We start from the raw sequence: 22,304 nt of genomic DNA on the forward strand, positions 1-22,304 counted from the left end.
TTATGTTATTTATGTTTAAATGACATTCTAATATGACATGTGTTAGATCTCCGATTTTGCCACAAGTACAATTGGGAGTATCTGCCAAGCCGATTCTATGCATGTAAGATGGCGTAAGAGCATGATTGGCTCTCAATCAATTTGTTTGTTAAATACTTTATTGTTTTAATTAATTGTTATGTATTTGTTATTAAATTGCTATAAATTAAATATTGTTTGACTTCGTATGTTCGTTTTGTTAAATTCGCACGGTATAGTAAGAAATATCAGATGATTCCATATAAGTTTGGGTGTGTGAAGTGTTTTATCCTTTATACTTTTTGTAAAGATAAAGGTTTATCTTTAAATTTTTTTGTTAAGAAACCCATTTATCAAGACCGACTTATACAGAAATTTTTAGTTATTATTCCTCTCTCTAATTATTGTATTCAGTGTAAGAAAATGCCTCGAGTTCGAAGACATTAAAATCGCTAATATGGTGGTAATATTTTCTTATTATAAAGTTTTTATTGTAAGGTTTATTATAAAGATATGGGTTTGTCGCATCGCGAAATTGGCGGTCGCATTAATTGTAGGCAATGACGGTTATGCGTGTGTGTCGTGTGTGGACAAACAAAAGTAGAGGAACACGAAGAAGACCAACTGTTCAACTGAGGCTTACCACAGACCGTCCAGATAGACACTTTAGACTGCTGGCTCTGCGAGACCGTTTTGCTACTACGCGTCAAATCGCTGACCAAGGATTTGGAGTAGAAGGTAGACCTGTTATTATGCATATGCTATATCGTCGCATTCGAGCCTTTGAACTGGTTTTATTCCGCCCATGACTAATACTTCCTTTCACTGCGGACCAGTATCATCAACGTTTGAATTGGTACAGAGAACGCAGCATTGGGTGGCAGAATGGCATAATGTAGCATTCAGCGATGAATTACAATTTTGTTTAGGAATGCATGATGACCAAATGATGGTAAAACGTCGCCGTGGAGAGCGACGAGATATCTGGTTTGCTGTTAAGAGGACAGTTGAAGTAATGGTTTGAGGGGCTCTTGCCTATGGTAGCCTATTCTCACTTGTGTTTATTCGAGTCAGTATGCTAGGTGCTCGTTATGTTGATGACATCTTACAAACCACTTTACTGGCTCATCTAGACTGCCGTTGACACGTCCTTTTACAGCAAGATAACACGTGTCCTTATATTGCTCGTCGAACTATTGACTTTCTTAAAGAAGCTGGCGTTAATGTTTTGCCGTGGCCACCCCGTTCACCGGATTTAAATCCTATCGAACATATATGGGATTTGATGGGAAGGAGACTTTTCACTTTGCACCATCCTCCAGAGACTATGACACAGTTAATCCATGAAGTTCAAGTTGCTTGCAACGAGGTGCAACAAACAGACATCGATCGTTTAATTTTGTCAATGCCTAGACGTGTACAGGAGTGTATTCAGCTACAGGGTCGCCAAATACATTATTTTTTTTATTACATGTTAATAAAAATTCTTGCCAATGTTATCATTTCATTCTTGATGTAAATCTACTATGTTGCCAAAATATTAAGTTCAAGACATTATTCCTTCTGGGTCTTCAACACTTTTAATGTCACTGAATATATATCATATATTTTTGTTAGCCTGTGCGTCGCCCAACATACATTTCACGCCCACAATACGTGCCACAGACAACACCCACAGTAGAAGAGCGCCCAAATTACCGTCAACAAGTACTTTCTAGCACAACGCCATCTTCTGTGATCTACAGAACCAGCGCTCATCCTATTAGCATCACTCCCAGACCAGTAACTACTACCACCAAACGACCGCAACTTCCAGCAACCACTTATAGACCACAGCTGCTTCAAGTTAGTGTTACGCCAAGACCCAATTCTCTATTGTATTCTAAACAGTTACAAGTGAGTACAAAGTGTGTTAAATGAAGTAGGGAGGTTGTAATGATTATTTTGTTTACAGTCCACTTTACAGCCCACTGCCTTCCCTGAAAAGAACGACTTTGAATCGGAATTCCACAGGTTCCAACAGGAAAATAATATAGTGTCTCCTACGCCAACACCTTTTACTGTAAAACCGACTACACCTAAGCCTAAACCTGCAGGAAATCCAGGTAATCTATACATAAGAGTTATTGTTCAAATGAGAGTTGTTCAAATAATGCATATACTTATTTTCTTTTCTTTACAGGTCAGGTTTACTCTACTGCCTTAGTTTATGATCCTTCCACTGGACAGTACAACAACCAGATTTACCAAGCACTACCGCAATCAGATGGAGACTTCCTATTGAAGCAAAGAATACAACCATACGTTCAAAGACCTCGTCCACAAGTACTGAACATCCAACAACTTCAGCAGCAAAGTCCACTTTATTCTCAAAATCTAAGGCCACAGCCTATACCACAGGTAATTATAGTCAGTAAAATATTAATAAATTGAAATGTAATATATAGGTCTTTTTCTCTACACGCTGTATCTTCTAGACCGGATGTTTTCAAAGCCCAAAAGCGTATTGTGAGATGTCTTGCCGGTGTTTCGTATGGTTGTTCATGTAGAGGCCTATTTAAGGAGTTAAATATATTAACAGTGTATGGAATCTACATTTTTGAGTTACTGCTACTGATTCATAAGAATAAGGCTACGGCTCCACGGGCGGGAAATTGACGCTAGCAGTAGCAGTAAAATGAACTTAAGGTTCCGCAGAACGGAATGGGAATAGCCGAACTGAACCGACTACGCACAAGTCCTGTTAGTCCAGAAAGCCACTGCCCATCCGCTAGGAAAAATATTCTAATTCGGATTTTTTGCACAATCTTACTCAAAAAGGACTCCTTTTAACAAATTTGCATGTTGCCAGGACCAAAAGGTGGTCAAAAATTTTTTAAACGTTTTTTTTGTTTTTTTCCTAAAATTATTTTTTTTGCATGGAAAAAAGTTTTTAGTGACTTTTCTCTAAAAATGATAGTTTTTGACATATAAGCGATTAAAAATTGAAAAATTGCGAAATCGGCCATTTTTAACCCTCAAAAACTATGTGAAAAACTGAAAATTTGAATGTTGCCAAGGTAGGTAGATATTCTTTAAACATCGATTAATGAAATCCCGAAGAGTTTTTTGTAATACAATATTCAAAATTCCTTTGTTTTTTAATTGCTAATCAAGCGTGCGCGACACTACTTTCCACCGACAGTATGGTGCAAATGAAAGGAATAAATTCGTTATTTCGTAACCTGGTGACTTTAAGGAAAAATCCCGAAACAGGTCGATTTTTATTTTTAAGTTATGATATTGTGGCATATATGGTATACTAGTGACGTCATCCATCTGGACGTGATGACGTAATCGATGATTTTTTTAAATGAGAATAGGGGTCGTGTGCTAGCTCATTTAAAAGGTTCTTCAATTCTCTATTCAGTAATATAAACATTTAGATAATTATTTATACAGGGTATCCAAAAAATGTTTATTAAATTAAATTATTTGGCAAAAAAAGAAGTAGAAGGACACCCTGTATAAATAATTATATAAATGTTTACATTACTGAATAGAGAATTGAAGAACCTTTCAAATGAGCTACCACACGACCCCTATTCTCATTTAAAAACATCATCGATTACGTCATCACGCCCAGACGGATGACGTCACTAGTATACCATATATGCTACAATATCATAACTTAAAAATAAAAATCGACCTGTTTCGGGATTTTTCCTTAGAGCCGCCGGTTTACGAAATAACGAATTTATTCCTTTCATTTGCACCATACTGTCGGTGGAAAATAGTGTCGCGCACGCTTGATTAGCAATTAAAAAACAAAGGAGTTTTGAATATCGTATTGCAAAAACTCTTCGTGATTTCATCAATCGATGTTTAAAGAATATCTACTTACCTTGGCAACATTCAAATTTTCAGTTTTTCACATAGTTTTTGAGGGTTAAAAATGGCCGATTTCGCAATTTTTCAATTTTTAATCGGTTATATGTCAAAAACTATCATTTTTAGAGAAAAGTCACTAAAGACCTTTTCTGTTTGGAATGATCCAAAAAACCTAAAAAAAAATTTTCCATGCAAAAAAAAATAATTTTAGGAAATAAACAAAAAAAAAAACGTTTAAAAAATTTTTGACCACCTTTTGGTCCTGGCAACATGCAAATTTGTTAAAAGGAATTCTTTTTGAGTAAGATTGTGCAAAAAATTCGAATTAGAATATTTTTCCTAGCGGATGCGCAGTGGCTTTCTGGACTATGTAGTCGGTACAGTTCGGCTATCCCTATTCCGTTCCGCGGAACCTTTAAGTTCATTTTACTGCTACTGCTAGCGTCAATTTCCCGCCCGTGGAGCCGTAGCCTAAAACAACTTTTTTATGTAACAGCGATATTCATTCACATATTACACGAAATAAGAGACAATATGTTGTACCATACCGACATCTAGAATTATGCAGGAAGTCATCCACTGTTTGTGGTTTACAATTGTTTAATAAATTACCTCAAAAATTAAAAAATATAAATTCAACTACGGGGTTTCAAACCAAAGTTAAAGATTACTTAGTGACCATGTGTCCGTATACACTGGGTGAGTATTATGATGGTGTGAATGCCCAAGCTGTAACACAATGACCACAATTACTTTAATTATTTTAATTTGTATTACGTTTTCTGTTTATATTGTATGTTTTTATATGTAATTTTAATGTTTTAAATACTTAATTTTGTTTGTTCTATACTTCTATATAACTATTTATTGACTTGCTCTAAACATTATTATGTAACTTATAGCTAAATAATCTATCTATCTATCTATCTATCTACTACATCAGGTTCTCGGAACTTCAGCACATCTGTTATATATATTATATAAGCTCTCTAAAAATCTATTATTTGGCTCTGATATAAATAGGTTACTTGTTATCAGGTCTAAATCAAACCTGCTCATGGCAACTATTTTTGGCCGAAGGTTGCCTGTACGACTTCCTGTTTGGAGTTACTAAGACATATTTGGGTAAGAACTTCTCCAACCAGTCTATGCTGTGCGGAGTTCTACTCAGTGTAGAGATTCCTTTTCCACAGCCTCAGATGGAAAAAACTCTCTTCTACTCTTTTTCTATCTGATATCTGTATATACCTTTAACAAAATTCGTAAGTTAGTTTTAATGCCATATCACGCTTTCCTGAGCAACATTGTTATTAAATTTTTGAACAAAAGTTTTTCTGATTTGTTTATAGGCTGCCTATCAAGCCCAACAGTCTGAGCTCCAATTCCAGAACTCTGCGCAACTTTACGCGCAGCAACAGCATGCCAGAGAGCAGCAGCGAGAGCAGCAAAGACACCAACAACAAGTGAGACCTCAACAGCAACAGGTGTACTACCTTCAGCCCTCTGTGGACCAACAGGGTGGACTAGCGGCCAGTCAGATCGACGCGTTTCTCAGGGGGCACAATATTCAGTTCTAGAAAAGTAACCAAATCGCAGCTGTGAATCAAATAGGTACGTTTATTTGACTATTCTTTATTTTAATAATTTTAAAAGATACCTACCTATTCGGTGTTGTTCAGTTAATAGATTTTAAGTATAAGAATTGTTGGTAAGACTATTAGTGAAACAACAGTCAAGAAGTGTCAAACTATATCAAACCAGAAATTACACACAATCTTAATATTGTTCTGAATATGTTTCTTTAGATTTTAATTTAATTTATGTATTTCGATAACGACTTCCGAAGTGGAAGTCGAAACGTCAATAGATTTCATTTTTAACTTAAATTGTGGCTTATTTCCCAATAAAATAGTAAATTACACACACTCTGTTTGCTTGCAGAATATAAAAATCAACATTTCCATAAAGAAAGTATTCGACTAGAGTATCACTTACAAACTTAATAGATGACATCAAGGTTAATAGTCATCATCATCATCACTAACCCGTACACGTCCACTGCTGGACGTAGGTCTCCCTCAGCTCTTTCCATCTTTCTCTGTTTTGTGCGGCTTGCATCCAATTGCCGACAATACGCTTCAGATCGTCAGCCCATCTGGTTGGTGGTCGTCCTCTGCTCCGTAATGCTTCTTCTCATGGCCTCCACTCGACAATACCTTTTGTCCATCGGTTGTCTGACAATCTGGCGACGTGTTCTGCCCAATTCCACTTGAGGGACGCAATTCTTTCGACGGCGTCCGTTGTTTTTGTTCTACGACGTATTTCTTCGTTTGGGATTCGGTCCCCCAGGGAGACACCCAACATCTGGCGCTACATAGCCCTATGAGTTATGCGAATCTTATTCACTACCCTTTTTGTGAGTGTTAATGTTTCTGCTCCTTAAGTGAGTACAGGCAATACACACTGGTCAAAGATTTTCCTTTTCAGGCATATGGGTAAGTCCGATTTAAATACATAGCTCAGTTTACCCAGCGTGGGAGCTCGCACGTCTGGTTATCTCTTTCCAATCGAATTTCATGTCCCAAGTACTTATAAGATGCAGTCTGCACAATATTCATTCCATCAACAACAATATTATGATTTAGCACCAGATTAGTCATTATTTGCGTCTTGTTGATATTAATCTTTAGTCCGACCTTTAAGCGGATTAAAGATGGGAAATCACCAGGACCTGATGAGGTGCATGGTGAAATTTTAAAGCTATTAGAGGCACAACAAATTACAGCTCTTACGAAGTTATTCAACAACATCTACGAGACTGGTTACTTACCAAAAGACTGGCTACTATCAATATTCATTCCACTTCCCAAAAAAGCCAACGCTAGAAAATGTGAAGAACATAGATTAGTTAGTTTGATGAGCCATGTACTTAAAGTACTCCTTACTATCATTCACTCGCGCATATACACCAAATTAGAAGAACAGCTGAGTGAAGTTCAATTTGGATTCAGATCAGGACTCGGAACGAGGGAAGCACTTTTCAGCTTGCAAGTTCTAATACAGAGAGCCAGGGATGTCAATTGCGATGTGTATGCATGTTTCATAGATTTCGAGAAGGCATTTAATAAAGTCCCACATGGAAAACTAATCGATATCCTAAAAACGTCAGGACTCGATGGTAAGGATATAAGACTCGTTTCAAACTTATATCTCCAACAAAAAGCAACAGTTCGATTCGAAAATGAACTGTCCGAAATCTTCACGGTTGAAAAAGGAATCAGACAGGGTTGCATACTGTCTCCAACATTATTTAACATATACTCTGAAAACATCTTTAGAGAGGCCTTGGACGAATCAGAAGATGGTATTGCAGTAAATGGACAACTTATAAATAATATTAGATATGCAGACGATACAGTATTGCTGGCGGATAGTGCGCAGGGGCTCCAAAGGATCATGGATAATGTTGTAGAAGCATGTAACAAATACGGCCTAAAACTAAACTGTAAGAAGACAAAAATAATGATCATTAGTAAAAACACCAACATAAACGCCCAAATTACAGTAAACAATACACCTCTAGAGAGAGTACAGAAAATATGCTACCTGGGCTGCAACATTAAGGATACTTGGGATCATAGCTACGAAATAAAAACTCGTATTGAAAAAGCCAGAAGCTCTTTTAACAGTCTTAAGAAAATTCTCTGCAACTTGTCTTTAAGTATCAATATACGCATAAGAATTCTTAGATGTTACGTCTTTAGTGTCCTCCTATACGGAGTTGAAAGCTGGAGCCTGACAGAAGATGCCATAAAACGGTTAGAGGCGTTTGAAATGTGGTGCTACCGACGTATGTTGAGGGTCTCATATATACACCACACAACTAATATAACTATTCTCCAGAGGCTAGGAAAAGACAAAGAAATAATTAACACCGTAAAGAACAGAAAATTGGCTTACTTCGGCCACATTATGCGTAATGAAAAATACCGACTGCTGCAGTTGATTCTACAAGGCAAGATTGAGGGCAGGAGAGGCCCTGGACGTAGACGTATATCCTGGCTGGCCAATCTTAGGAAGTGGACTGGTCTAACGTCAACTGATCTATTTCGAGCTGCCGTAAATAGAATAAGATGGGTCAATGTGGTCGCCAACATCTCCAGAAGATAGGCACTTTTAGAAGAAGTCCGACCTCTAAGGAAGCGTGATATAACTTATCACGTTAACATTATTATTGCATCATCCATATGATCGGCTATAGAACGATGTCATCTGCGAATCTCAAATGACGGAGCTTCTCTCCATTTATATTGATACCATATTCGTTCAGATATGCCTTCTTAAAAGTGTGTTCTAAAAGGGTTTTGAACAGCTTTGGTGAGATGATGTCTCCTTGCCGTACTCCTCGCTGCATACAGAATTTATTAGTTTGTTGATCAGAGAGTCTTCTAGCCGTTGTATTGTGGTAAATATATATTTTATCATGTTTTATCATTCTGTCAATGCTTTTAGCATTTTCTGCTAGTTTATGGTATCGAACGCTTTCTCGTAGTCCACGAATATCAGTGCCAATGGTTTGTTGTATTCCGCCGACTTCTCTATCAAGTTTTTTATTACCAGTAAGTGGTCGTTAGTGCTATATCCGGATCTAAACCCAGCTTGTTCTCTAGGCCGATAGAAGTCTTACTTAGCCTCCAGTCTTTTTTTGATAATTTTTATGAAAAGGTGAAAAGGTTAATAGTAGTAATGATGAAATAAAACAGCTGAACATAGGCGAAGGTAAACAAATTAAAGGGACAGACAAGTACAAATATTTAGGTCTTATAATATCAAACAAAGGGATAACTGAAGAAGATATAAAAAATAGACTAGAATAAACAAGACACTGTATACGAAAATTTAATCCGGTACTGTGGGATAAGAACATCAGTCTAAAAACAAAAAGAAGAATATTTAACACCATGACAAGAAGTATATTCCCTTAGGGGTGTGAAAATTAGCCAATAAATAAGAAAACAAAAAACAAAATAAAAGCAACAGAGATGGAATCCCGAAGGAGAATCTGCAGAGTAACAAGAAGGGATGGAATAAATCATGCAGAAATTAAGAAAAGAATGCGAATGAACTCAGATACAATAGACTACCTCGAACAGAAGAGATTAACCTGTTACGGATATGTCAGAAGAGCAGACCAAAATCGTTGAATATAGAAAATAACAGAGTGGAGTCTGATAGGAAGAAGAAGAAAGGCAGACCCCAAAGATCTTTCGAGACGAAGTGGATGAAGCAATGGAGAGAAGAAATCTGCAGGAAGGGAACTGACAAAACAGAAAGAATTGGAGAGAATGGTTGAATGAAAGTATACAGTGAAAACTGTGGAAATCCATAATATTTAGCCATTATACAAAAATAGGATAAGTAGAAATTCTAAGAATAAAAAGTAAACGAAAATTACTTAGGGCAGGGTATACAAAATTTATTCATTGTAAGATGAATGAAGTGAGTATTGAGCAACATCATAAAACCACGGCACGTTTCAATTGAACGTTTGAACCTATAAGACAATATCCAAGTCAGTGAAAGCGCAAAACTATTGAAATATCGGTAATCACGCCCTATGACGCAACAATTATATGTGCACGACATTTTGTTACGCTAAAGTGGAGCTTTTCACCCATAACAAATTCTATACGGGGATTATACCAGAAGAATTATTTTCTACTTACGACGATGAGTGAGACAACAATTAATGATAAATGTATGATTGTTGAAGTTTTATTTTAAAAAAACCTCTATAAAAGTTATATTTATTCTTCTTTGTATGTTTTCATTGTTATTTTTCTTTTTTCTATCTTCTTCTTCTTCTTTCAGTACCCTGTCCGATTATCGAACGTTATCGATCATATTGGCAATAATAACTTTGTTTACGACAGCTCTGAAAATATTAGCGATGGTCTCTTGATACCAGTCTCGGAGATTTCGGAGCCAGGATGTTCTTCTTCGGCCTGGGTCTCATCTTCCGGGGATTTTGCCCTGTATTATGAGATGTCGAAGGTTATACCTCTCTGGATGTTCATTACATGGCCTAAATATTGTAAATTTGGATTTTTTATTATTTTTGTTATTTCTGTGCTCTTTTTTATTCGATGTAAAACTATTTCATTTCTTATTCGATCAAGCCAACCTCGGGTTGATACTATAAAGTGCAGGCACTGAAGATGGATATGAGCTATTACCTCCGATTTCGTTGAACCTCCATCGATTTGCATGAAAATTGATTAGTGGTTAGAGGATATCTCAAGGAACAAAGGTGACATGGTTCCAACTTGCGCTTTTACCCTGAGGGTGGATGCCACCCCTGCTTGCGGGTGAAAATTATTTTAGTGAAAATAACCCCAAAATTCGACAGAGGGACAAATTCTAAGCAAAATTTGTTATATAACGTTATTAAAATAAATCAAAACTTTTTGAGTTATTGAAGATCAAAGATTTTAATTTTTCTTGAGAAAAATGCATGTTTGAACCGATTTTTCATCAATAACTCAAAAACTACAAGTTTTTACAAAAAAGTTATTATTACCAAAATTCAGGCGCGGATCCAAGGGGGGGTCAATGGGGTCAATTGCCCCCTCCTTGAGACTTCGCCTGGTGTCGCCTTTTTTAAGAAAGAGATAATTACGATTGAAAATAAATACTGGGTTTTGTGTCCTGTTGATAACTGAGTAACGGAATGAAACTTAATTCAGAATTCCTTCTCCAAAGTACGTGTTCTCTGTCTTACTCTATGGTGTCGAGTCTTGGACTGTGAATAAAATCGATCTACTAGCCTAAATCGCCTTGAGGCTTTCGAAATGTGGATCTATAGAAAAATTTGAAAAGTATCTTGGGTGAAGAAAATTCGAAACTCCACAATACTAGAACGTCTCAGCAAGACTACTGAGATTAAAGAAGGCATCAAGAAGAGAAAAGTGGAGTATTTTGGACAAGCAATTGGAAGTTTCAAATATAGGTTGCTACAAAATATTATACAAGTGAAAATAGAAGGCAAACGCAGTCCAGGACGAAGAAGCACTTCGTGGTTGATTTAAGGTGGCAATGAATAAAACTAAGATAGCTATGATGGTAACAAACATTCTGAAAGGACATGGTACATGAAGAAAAATAAAGTAACAGCCTATTCCGAAAAAGAATCCTGACGAGAAAATTTTTATTTCATTGCCCCCTCCTTGCAAGGTTGCTGGATCCGCCGTTGCCAAAATTGAAGCTAATAAAAAATAAAATAGACCCATTACTAGAAAAACCTTTTAGTCTTAAAAAGTGAGTTATAGGTAATTGAATATTATATTATATTTTTTTCGCCGAGTAAAAAAATCTTAGCATTCAAGCTGAAATAACGGGAAAATTATGCATTTTATAACATAAACTTATTAAACATTTGTCAAAGTACTTAAAAATATCTATCAAATGAGTCCCCGAACATGTTGATAGCATTAAAATTTATGCACAAAATTTTTTTCAAAATTTATTTTTTAAAAATTTTTCCAAAAAATGTTATTGTTTTTTTTATAACTACGTTTATTTTTAAGATATCAGGTTTGTCTAAGAACCGTTTGAAAGTTAGTTCTAAGCCAAGCCGCACACCAAAGAAACATGAAACGAAAAACATGAAACATGAAACGAAAAACATGTTTCATGAAAAGAAAACACTGCTAAACAAATCTCAAAGTCCGCCTACCAATGAAACGAGTGTGATTCATGCTCATGACAAATTTTTATTTTCGGAGAGTTTCATAAATGGCCGGATATATATTTGTTTAGCAGTGGTTTATTTCCATGAAACGTAATTTACGTTTCATGTTTCTTTGATGTGCAGCCTGCCTAAGGGCTATTTAACCACGTTTAATTTAATCTTTTAGACCCCTTATTTTATTAAAAATAAAAGGTTAAATGGCCCCGGTTACATGGTTTTCACAGCAAAATTTAAGATTTAAACGTTTGTATCTCGGTTATTTTTTACCCTATGAAAATAGTAGAACAGGTAAAATATTTGACACAGAAAAAACTGAAATTTCGGTATGTATCATTTTTGACGTATATTGAGTATTTTTGGAGTTATTATGAATAGAGTATGAAAATTACAATAATTTTAAAAATTATGATTTTTTTAAATTATATCATTTTTTCAAAAATATGCGTTCTAAACCGGTCAAAATTATTTAAATCATTACTTATGCTAGTATGAAGAAGTCCTTGTAAGGATTACTATAAATTTTATTTTTTGTGAAAATGGCGTATGTTTTATTTTTCACTTTATCCTAAAAAACTCGAAAGGGTTCTTTTATTTTCATCATAACTCGCTTAATTTTGACGCCATTAACTTGTTCTGAAGCTCATCTAATAGGCATTCCGAAGTACGTTGACAAATGATTAGCAGGTATATTTTGTACATTGCATCGTTTTCCCGTATTTGAGTACTCGTCGAAAAAAATACACATTCAATTGCCAATAACTCACTTTGAACTAACATTAGTTTAGTTCTTTATGTGAGGAATGTATTCTGTTTTTTATTATCATCAATTTCAGTAATAATAACTATTTTGTAAAAGCTTATAGTTTTTGAGTTATACGTGAAAAACCGATTTAAAACATTCATTTTTTTACGAAAAAATAAAATTTTTGGTCTTTAATAACTCAAAAAGTGTTGATTTACATTAATAACTCAATATAACAAATTTTGCTTATAATTTGTCCCTCTATCGATTTATGGTATTATTTTTAATAAAATAATTTTCACCCCCGAGAAGGGGTGGCATCCACCCCCAGGGTAATAGCGCAAGTTGGCATCCTGTCACCTTTGTTTATTGAGGTATCCTCTAATTACTCACCAATTTTCATGAAAATCGATGGAGGTTCAACGAAATCGGAGGTGAAAACTTTCAGTGACTCCACTATATATGTATATATGAAAGGATCCTATATCGAACAAAATAAAAGTATTTTCTGGAAAAACCATGTTTTTTATTTCAAAGGATGTTACTTATTAGACCACCTGGTACGATGTCATACGCTGATTTAAAATCAAAGTATCAATCGTTAATTTGTTGGTTTTTTACTTTATCGTACTACATACGCAGTATGAGTATAATAGATAAAGTTATAGGATCGTGCAAAAATTTTTTTTCAGATTTCACTTTTTTTCGACGTTTTGAGTCCCCCTGAGTCTAAAAAGCAAATAAAAAAAACATGTCGGAAGTATGTACGTCCAGCAAAAACTACTGGACCGATTTCGATGAAATTCGGTATGAGTAAGTTTAAGAGAATTTTGTCGAGAAACTAAGCTTTTGAAAAAAACCTCTCAAAGGGGGGCCGAAATAGGGGGTTATTTGGGGCCCATTTTTGCAAATTTTGACCGAAACGAATGAAATTTAACTTAAAGTTAGCTCATCGATAGGTAAATAGAAATACGGAATTAAAAACTTGTTTAAGATAAATTTAATTTGAAAAAACATTTATATAGCCTAAAGATGGGGCTATAACAAGAATATTATCGTTTTTCAGAAAAAGTTATGGGTTGCCTATATTTAAGGGGTCAAAATATGACATAAATTTGAACTAAATTTTCTCAAAAATGACTCCAAGGAATTTGATTATTTTTTGAAATATTTTTGATATCCTATCGGTAAATTGAATAACATTGGTCAGATTTCTTAACTCCTCATAGGAGGGGAGTTATGAATTTTTTATAAAAAAATATTCGAGTGCCCGTAACTACCTCTGTAATAGAAACTAAAATTTGAAATTTGGCAGACATATATAGTACTTTGTTATCTATTAGCACAATAAATTTTACCCACAATATGGCTTCCGGTTTAACCGTAAATGAAAAAAAAATCTTAATTTTTTACATACGCCCTGTATATTCTTACATATTTTGAAAGAATGTAAAATTATATTTCCAATGACATAAAACTCGTTGCTGTAACTCAAAAACTCGAAAAGTTACAGAAAATTGAAATTTTGCTAGAATCTTGTGTGTGTCCCCTCTCACGCGATCATAGCAGAGCATTATTATAGGGCAGTCAATGAGGGTATTTGGCTCCGAATTCCATCCTACTACATCGATGTACTTAATATTTTCACAGTAAGTAGGGAATAGCTCAAGAAACAAAACCTACCCTATATACTATGGCGCTTTTATCTTGGGGCAATTCCCACCCCTTCAAGGGGGTGGAAAATTTATTGGTCAAAATAAGCATGGAAGTGGCTAGGGAACCTATTTTTAAGCAAAAACTGATCTATACTTTTTTTTTGAGAACTCAATACTTTTTGAGTTATGCGTAGTTGAAAATTGGCCATTTTCATTTAAAAGTGACACGTTTTCGGACGGTTTTTTGTGAATACCTTAAAAACTATGCATCAAACTAAAAACACTATATAAAAATTTTTTTTAATTATAAATAACAAAGAAATTCGTTCCTTCGTAAATTTTCTATTTATAATACAAAAAGAGATATGGTAGGTAAAAAGCGTTTGTTTTTTGGTGCATGGTCAAAGTGCTCATGCTTTTGTAGTGTTCGAAAAGGCCTTTAAAACGAGCACCGTTAAATGTCGGTTACATTCAAACTAAGCGAGATATGGTGCAAAAAAATATATGACTAATGTACTTTAAGGAAAAATGAGAAGTACATACATTTAACCCCTCATTCACCAGAATTTAAATGCATTGTTTTTCTTTTGCAATACCTCTTAATATAGTGTTATTTCTACTTTCAAAAAGTTGGACGGGTGAAAAAAATAAGATCAAATTATAGAGCGCATTTTTAAATTTTCTTAAAATTCTTCCTTTTGCTCCATGCAATTCGAAAATAAAAATGTTCCATCCCCGAGAAGTGGTGAGAACCGCCCCCATGATAAAAGCGCCATAGTATATAGGATAGACTTTGAATTAGGAGATTGGGCTTTGGGCTACTCCCAAAATTTCATTACAATCCATGCAGTAAAATGCAAATATTGTAAACTATTAATTTCTCAGAAAAATGGACTAATTTGAAATGAAAGTATGACTAATATTCTATTGATTTATGCAATAATCTATAGTGTGTCCCCGAACATTTTCTCAAATGCGGGAATTAATGATGCGTAGAACCATAACATATTTTCAAGTATACAAGGTGTTTCTAAAATATCAAAATAATGAGTAACTTTGTTATTTTTATAGAATGCCAGTATCTAGTACGATAACGATAATAGATCGGTACGATAAAGTTCTCGGGCGTCCCTTCCGTCCAGCGTTTTAACATAATCATTAACATTTAACATTACCCGGTCTAAAATCACTTTATTATTCATTAAGGAATTGCTCCATCTATGCACATAGCGAATTTAAAGTGATGTAGAATTTCCTGTACATTTTGTTCAAGGAATTTATACCTCTATAAAAATTTCATTCTACTAAAATTTTTGTTCGTTGTTCAAGACTTACCTATATATCCATTTTGTTTGTAAATCTACTACGTAAAAATAATTCGTAGAGCTCTGCAGAAATGCCGTCTATTTCTGGATATTTGCTGTTCGTAAAATGTCTGACTGAGTCTCTTAGCTCCAGTAATAAAGAAGGTTCTGTGGTAATGTTATCTTGTCCTTCGAGAAGTGTGTTATATTCTTTGATGTGGAATAACTCTTTAAAGTACTTAATTCATTAACACTGCATGGCTCAAGCTAATAAAGTTTTGTTATTTTTATTTATTCCATATATTTGTTCTGTAGAAACATACTGTTCTGTATGATCCTACATGAATCGAGCTATTCTTTAATAAAGGAAATGAAAAAGTAGTACCTATGTCAAAGTGTGTAAATAATTTATTTATTTCTTTAGCTGAGCGCTTTCGACATAAACGTCATCATCTGAGCTAATGATAAAATAAAAAAAAGAGATCTTGTAAGAAAAAGAAGTACAAAACTCTTTTTTTACTTACGGCAAATAGTAAAAAAGTACCGCCACATTGAGGTGTAATCATTTGCATATTATAAATATAATATGAATTTTTGTTGAAAATGCTAAGTGCTTTGTCCTCTGTACAACCCCAAACAGTAAAAAAAAAACAGAAAAAACGGCTACATACACGTTGCACAAACACAAAAAACTGTTTTCATGGTATAAGTGTAGGTATCACCCATCCACTGTTGGCCTAGTAGAGACAGCTGACTGACAAAGTCGGATATTCAAATTTGCTTTTATCTGTTCTGCATTGAAGTTTTGACAGCTGACATTATATATATATATATATATATATATATATATATATATATATATATATATATATATATAGACCGGTCACTCTAGTATAGAGTATAGGTCGCTCAGGTTCATGAGCTCTTTTAATCCATTTCATGCGGTGGATTGGTCCGCATAATTCCTCTTCATTATCCTTTATAGATTTTCGTGTTTTTTTGCTTTTTCTGTAATCTGTTTCCATTCTTTCCTATTCTGTATTTTTTCTCTCCAGCCTGTAATTTCCATATTGGATATATCCTCTCGCAGTTGGTCTTCCCATCTTATTTTCGGTCTTCCTCTAGGTCTGTTTATTACTGGCGTCCAATTTGTTATCTGCCTAATTAGTGCATCTGCTTCTCTTCGTTGGATGTGGCCAAACCATTTTAACCTTTGTGCTTTAATGAATCTCACTATATCTTCTCCTTCCATTAGATTTCTTATTTCGTGATTCATCAGAATTCGTATTTCTCCTTGATCTGTTTTGATTGGGCCATGTATTCTTCTAATAATTTTTCTTTCTATTATTCTCAGTTTTTCTTCATCTTTTTTTGTAAGGCACATTGCTTCTGCTCCATAAGTGATGACTGGTCTAATTGCCGCTCTATATATCTTTGTCTTTGTTTTCTTGCTTAGGTTTTTATCTTTAAGTAACTTGTGGTATTTCCAGAATGCCCTATTCCCTGCTTTAACTCTTTCATTTATTTCTATGCTTCTTCTGTTTTGACCATCTACTATCACTCCTAAGTATTTAAAGCAGTCAACCCTTTGGAATACATTATCACTTATTCTTATCTCTTTTATTCTATTTACTTGGTCTTGTTTTCTCGTACTTATTAAGTATTTTGTTTTTTTCTGATTAATTATTAACCCCCTGATTTTTGCCTCTCTTGTCAATGTTAGCAGTGCATCTTCTAGACTTCTCTTGTCACGGGCTATCAACCCTAGGTCGTCTGCATACCCTATTATTTGTGTAGAACTTTGGATTATTGTCTTTTTTGTTAGTCCTGTGTTTCTAATTACTCCCTTCAAGGCTATATTAAAGAGCGTTGTCGATAGGCTGTCACCTTGTCTTACCCCGTGTTCTATGTTGATATTCTTCGTTTCACCATCCACTGTTTTGACCTTTGCTGTTGTGTCCATCATTGTCATTCTGGTCAATCTTATTAATTTTGCAGGTATATTCATATTTTTCATTTCTTTTAATAGCTGTTTTCTGTAGATGCTGTCGAAAGCCTGCTGGAAATCAATAAACAATATGTGCAATTCTATGCCATGTTCGTAACTTTTTTCGATTGTTTGCGTTAAAACGTGGATTGCATCAATTGTTGATCTCCCTTTTCTAAATCCCTGTTGATATGGTCCTAAGTTTTTTTCTGTGTATCTGGTTAGCCGATTTCTTATAATTGTTGTCATAATCTTATATGTTGTATTTAATAGCGTAATTGCTCTATAATTGCTGCAAAGCGTTGGGTCTCCTTTTTTAAAAACTGGTATAATGAGTCCTTTCTTCCATTCTTCAGGCATGTATTCCTTTTCCCATATACTGACCATTAATTTATATATACGGTTTAGAAGGTCATCTCCTCCATTTGCAATAAGTTCATTGTTAATCTCATCTGGTCCTGGAGTTTTGTCAGATTTTAATTGTTTTACTACTTCTATAAATTCTTGGTAGGTAGGTGTATCTTCTTCTTCATCTCTGTTATCTGTTATATCTTCTTCTTCTGTGTCGATTGCTTGGTTGCTTGTATTTATATCTTTAAAGTGATTTTCCCAATCTTTTTTGCTTATTTTGCTGGTCACTTTGTTACCATTATATTGTTGTTTTATATATTCAAACAATTTTTTGTTGTCTCTATTATTTGTTTCAATCTCTTGCATCTGATCTGAGATCCATGTCTCTTTCTTTCTTTTATAAAGTTTGGCCGCTTCTCTCTTTTCTTTCTGGTATTGTTCTCTTTCCTCTTGTCCGCTATTTTCAAGCCATTTGTTTCGTGCCAGCGTTTTCAGTTGACTTTTGTATCAACATTCTTCGTCAAACCATTTTTTAGTTTTTTTATTTTCTTGAGGTCCTATGGTTTGCTCCGCAGCCTCTATGATGCTCATTTTTATATTTTTCCATTCCTCTTCTACGTTCGTGCCATTGTACCTCTTTAGTTTTTGTACTAATTCCTCTGAATACTCTTGTTTTGTTTGTTGCACTTTTAATTTGGTTAAGTTCCACTTCCTTCTTTTTCCTACTTTATTATTAGCTTTGATGATTTTCATCTTCATTTTGGCTATTAAGAGTATGTGGTCAGTGTCAGCGTTTGCTCCTCTAAAGGATCTCACATCTTGTATTATCTTTGTCCATTTTTTCGAAATCAAAACATGATCTATTTGGTTGCCATCTGATCTCCCTGGTAACATCCAGGTTATCTTGTGTTCCCTTTTATGAATAAATTTCGTACTGACGATGTAGGTATTTGTTGCTGCTGCCAGAAAGCAAACTTTTGCCCCGTTATCGTTTGTGACATTGTGGATCGTTTCTTTACCTGCTATATTTTGGTTGTAGCTCTCTTTTCCCACTTGCGCGTTAAAATCTCCCAGTATTATTAAGATATCGTTCCTAGGAATATTTTCGCAGGTTTCTTCTAAAAGTTCATAGAATTCCATTTTATCTTGTTGGTCTGCTTCCTCGGTAGGTGCGTAGCAGTTAACTAAAGATATATTCAGTCGTGTGATGGATGATCGAAGTTAAGTTTAACGTTTGAGTTAAAGTTAAGATAACTCTCAGGAATAACGTGCCCATAACTATATAGGTAAAATTTGGTGTGATGTATCGCTCGCAGTTATGAGATAGTTATATCATCAACGTTATATTAGAAAGAAGTTTTGAGGAACAAATTTTGAAGTAACAAAGAGAACCTTATGTACAAATAGTACAAGTTGGAGTGAGCGCGAGAGATTGTTCCGAACATACCCGTCGTCGGCTACGGCCGATGACCGAACAGCAAACAGCTGTTTGGGTTCCTTATTCCTTGGTGTTTCTAAGTTGCTTTCAAACGGAAGATAGAAACAGGGTTGCCAGATTGGTGTATTTTCCCAAAATTTTGGGTTAATTTGAAAGCGTCTATTGAAATTTTTCTAAGCAGAAATTGTAGTGGGATTTTTTGGGGGCGGAAAATTATGGATGATTTTAAGGGGTCATGGTAAATTAAATTTGCGAATGTACATAGAACTGTATTATACTCCCATATAATCGAAGACGATAGGAACTATGAATTATTTCCATGGGCCTCGTTGATATTGTAGTATGAATTTTGCTTTACTGTTCTCTTCATTTGACTAATAATTTATTAAAATGCGGCAACAATTTGAATTTGGGGACTTTGGGGTATTTGAGCTTCAATTTCAGGGAATTTCAGTTTCTAAGTGGGGGATTTATAAAATATCATCTGGCAACTCTGGATAGAAAGCCCAGTAGGTATTTAAAATAAAATTTCAACTTATATCGCTCGATTTGATTTTTGTATAATTTTTAAAATTGTATTACCCTTCTATTCTTAATTATTAAATTACTAGCTTCTAAATTCACTTGATTTCTGTCTAAAAACAAGTCAAAAGATGAACCTAACCTTGCATAACTACAGAGTTATCTCATAACTTGAGGTTTAACGTCGCGTTATAAAGTGACCAGATAACTCAAGAACTGTCAAGAAATAACGCAAATAGTTAAGTTAAGTATGATACATCACACCAATTCGATGGTTATAACATAACTACAGGATAACTTTACGTTAACGATAACTTCGGTCATCCATCACAGGGCTGATTGGCTTGTTTATTTTCGATTCTGATGTAGGAGATTCTTCCATTAATAGCTTTGAAATGTATAACTTTCTCTCTCATTCTTTTGCTCACCATAAAAGCTGTTCCATTTTTCCCCTGTTTGTCTTCTCCTGAGTAATACATAGTAAAGTTTTTCTTCTTAACTGTTCCTTCATTTTTCCATCGTATCTCCTGTAGTGCTAGTATTTCTAGTTCGTATTTTTCCATTTCTAAAGCAATTTCCTGCATTTTCCCTACTTTTAGCATTGTCTGGATATTCCATGATCCAATTTTAATGGGTTTAGCTCTTTTATTCATGTTAATTTTATTCCTCTTTTTCTTGTACATTGTTTTATAATTATCATTATCCATTTCCTTAGCCGGGTCTGTTTCCACTATCCTTCGGTTTGATTCTTTCAGTTTTTTGGATTTTCTCTGTTGTTTCCAGTACACTTCAGCTTTAAGTCTTTTATTATGTTATTCCATTCCCAAAGTTGATCGTCTATCCATAATTTTTTGAAGCCCATCTTCACTTTCTTCCCTGCTTCCTTTTCCACCTCTGCTCTTTTCTTTACTTGCCTGTGTATTCTTCGTTCTTCATAGGTTCTTTGTTCGTCGATAAATATTTTTGTACCTTTGAGGATTTTCTTTTGTTCCATTATTTTCTTTTTATCTTGTATGTTTTCCAATTTTGCTATTATGAACGGCTGTGAATTTCTTGGTCTAATATTTTCTGTTTGTTCTATTTTAGCTTTAACGTTGAGTTTTATTTTTAGTAAATTTTCTAGATCTTCTTTTACATTTTCTTCTCCTATTTTAATTCCCCTGACTATTACGTTTTTCTCAATTTTCTTTTTCTCCTCTCTTTCCGTTCTATCCTCTAGGTCGCTTAGTCTTTTTGGCACTGCCTCATTAAATTTTAGTTTGCTTAGCGTTTCCATTTCTTCTCGCACTTCTTTAATTTCAGCTTTCATTTGTTTATTTTCTGCTCTTATTTCACTCATTTCTTGCTTTAGTAGCATATTTTCTCTTTTCAGCTCCTGGTTTTGATTTCTTAATTCTTTAAGCTCTTCTTGGATTCCATCCAATTTTTGCTCTATCCTCGTATCCCTTGTTTCCATTCTGTCCAATTTTTCTCGCAAATCTTTTATGAATTCTTCCATGTTGTTACTATTCGATTGTTACTATTTGATTGTTACTATTTGATATACTAAATATATTTTTTACACACGTATAATTTGGCTGTCTGCGGTAAGTGCAAAAATCCGATTCAACCTCGCGGAGATTTTTGCCCTTCTTAGACTGGCCTATTTAAAAGGGTATTTATTTCTTTCTTCCCTATTTCTCAGTGCTTTTTTCAGATTTGGCAACACCGCCAAAAATTGTTTAGCAGTTACGTTCTTATGGAATGCAATAATTGATTGTTTTGTTTATTTATAGCTAACCTTGTTTTTTTGACCAGCACTGGCTCTGCAGGTTTTATTTACTTAAAAATGTTTGTTTCACTCCGAATTTTGATTGTACACTTCGCTGTTGTCCTTAGATACGAATTGGTGTGGTGTTTAAATTTTATTTTCACCTCAGTTTTAAGAATTTTCGCGATTAATTCACAGTAAATTTCCGAACTTGTTTATCTAGCCACAGCTGACATTAAAATATGAATATTTTTAACATTCTTGAAAGGGGTTAAAAATTTCAAAAATGTTAAAAATATTCACATGTTAATGTCAGCTGTCAAACGTCAACGCAGAACAGATAAAAGCAGATTTGAATATCCGACTTTGTCAGTCAGCTGTCTCTACTAGGCCAACAATGGATGGGTGATACCTACACCTACACCCATACGATGAAAAAAGTTTTTTTGTATTTGTGCAACGTGTATGTGGCCGTTTTTTCTGTTTTTTACTGTTTGGGGTTGTACGGAGGACAAAGCACTTAGCATTTTCAACCAAAATTCATATTTATATTCATAATATGCAGATGATTACACCTCAATGTGGCGGTACTTTTTTACTATTTGACGTAAGTAAAAAAAAGTTTTGTACTTCTTTTTCTTAAAAGATCTTTTTTTATTTTAGCATTAGCTCCGATGATGACGTTTATGTCAAAAGCGCTCAGCTAAAGAAATAAATTATTTACACACTTTGACATACTTACTACTTTTTCATTTCTTTTATTCATTCAAGTGTGTACAAACTTATCAGTCTTTCAACTATTATTTAATAGATAAAGACAGTTTTTGTTTTGATTTGATTCAGAGTTGGACCAACATCTCCATATAGATATTTCAGCATCCATGCATCCTCAGTGGAACTATGCAGTCACAACTCTT

At 34.5% G+C, this 22,304-nt stretch overlaps 1 protein-coding gene across 2 annotated transcripts in view; it reads left to right on the forward strand.

The window, feature by feature from the left end:
• LOC114324292 (transcription factor SPT20 homolog) overlaps positions 1 to 22,304 on the forward strand; it is a 242,704-nt gene that overhangs the window by 193,593 nt on the left and 26,807 nt on the right. For both annotated transcript variants that reach the window (XM_028272095.2, XM_050651403.1), the window contains exons 5-8: positions 1,636 to 1,914; positions 1,973 to 2,123; positions 2,201 to 2,418; positions 5,238 to 5,499. In XM_028272095.2, coding sequence (XP_028127896.2) covers positions 1,636 to 1,914; positions 1,973 to 2,123; positions 2,201 to 2,418; positions 5,238 to 5,465 — 876 coding nt within the window. In that variant the 3' untranslated portion in view covers positions 5,466 to 5,499. The remainder of the gene's footprint in view (positions 1 to 1,635; positions 1,915 to 1,972; positions 2,124 to 2,200; positions 2,419 to 5,237; positions 5,500 to 22,304) is intronic.

This window comes from Diabrotica virgifera, chromosome 1, assembly GCF_917563875.1.
Source record: "Diabrotica virgifera virgifera chromosome 1, PGI_DIABVI_V3a".
Classification (NCBI taxonomy): domain Eukaryota; kingdom Metazoa; phylum Arthropoda; class Insecta; order Coleoptera; family Chrysomelidae; genus Diabrotica; species Diabrotica virgifera.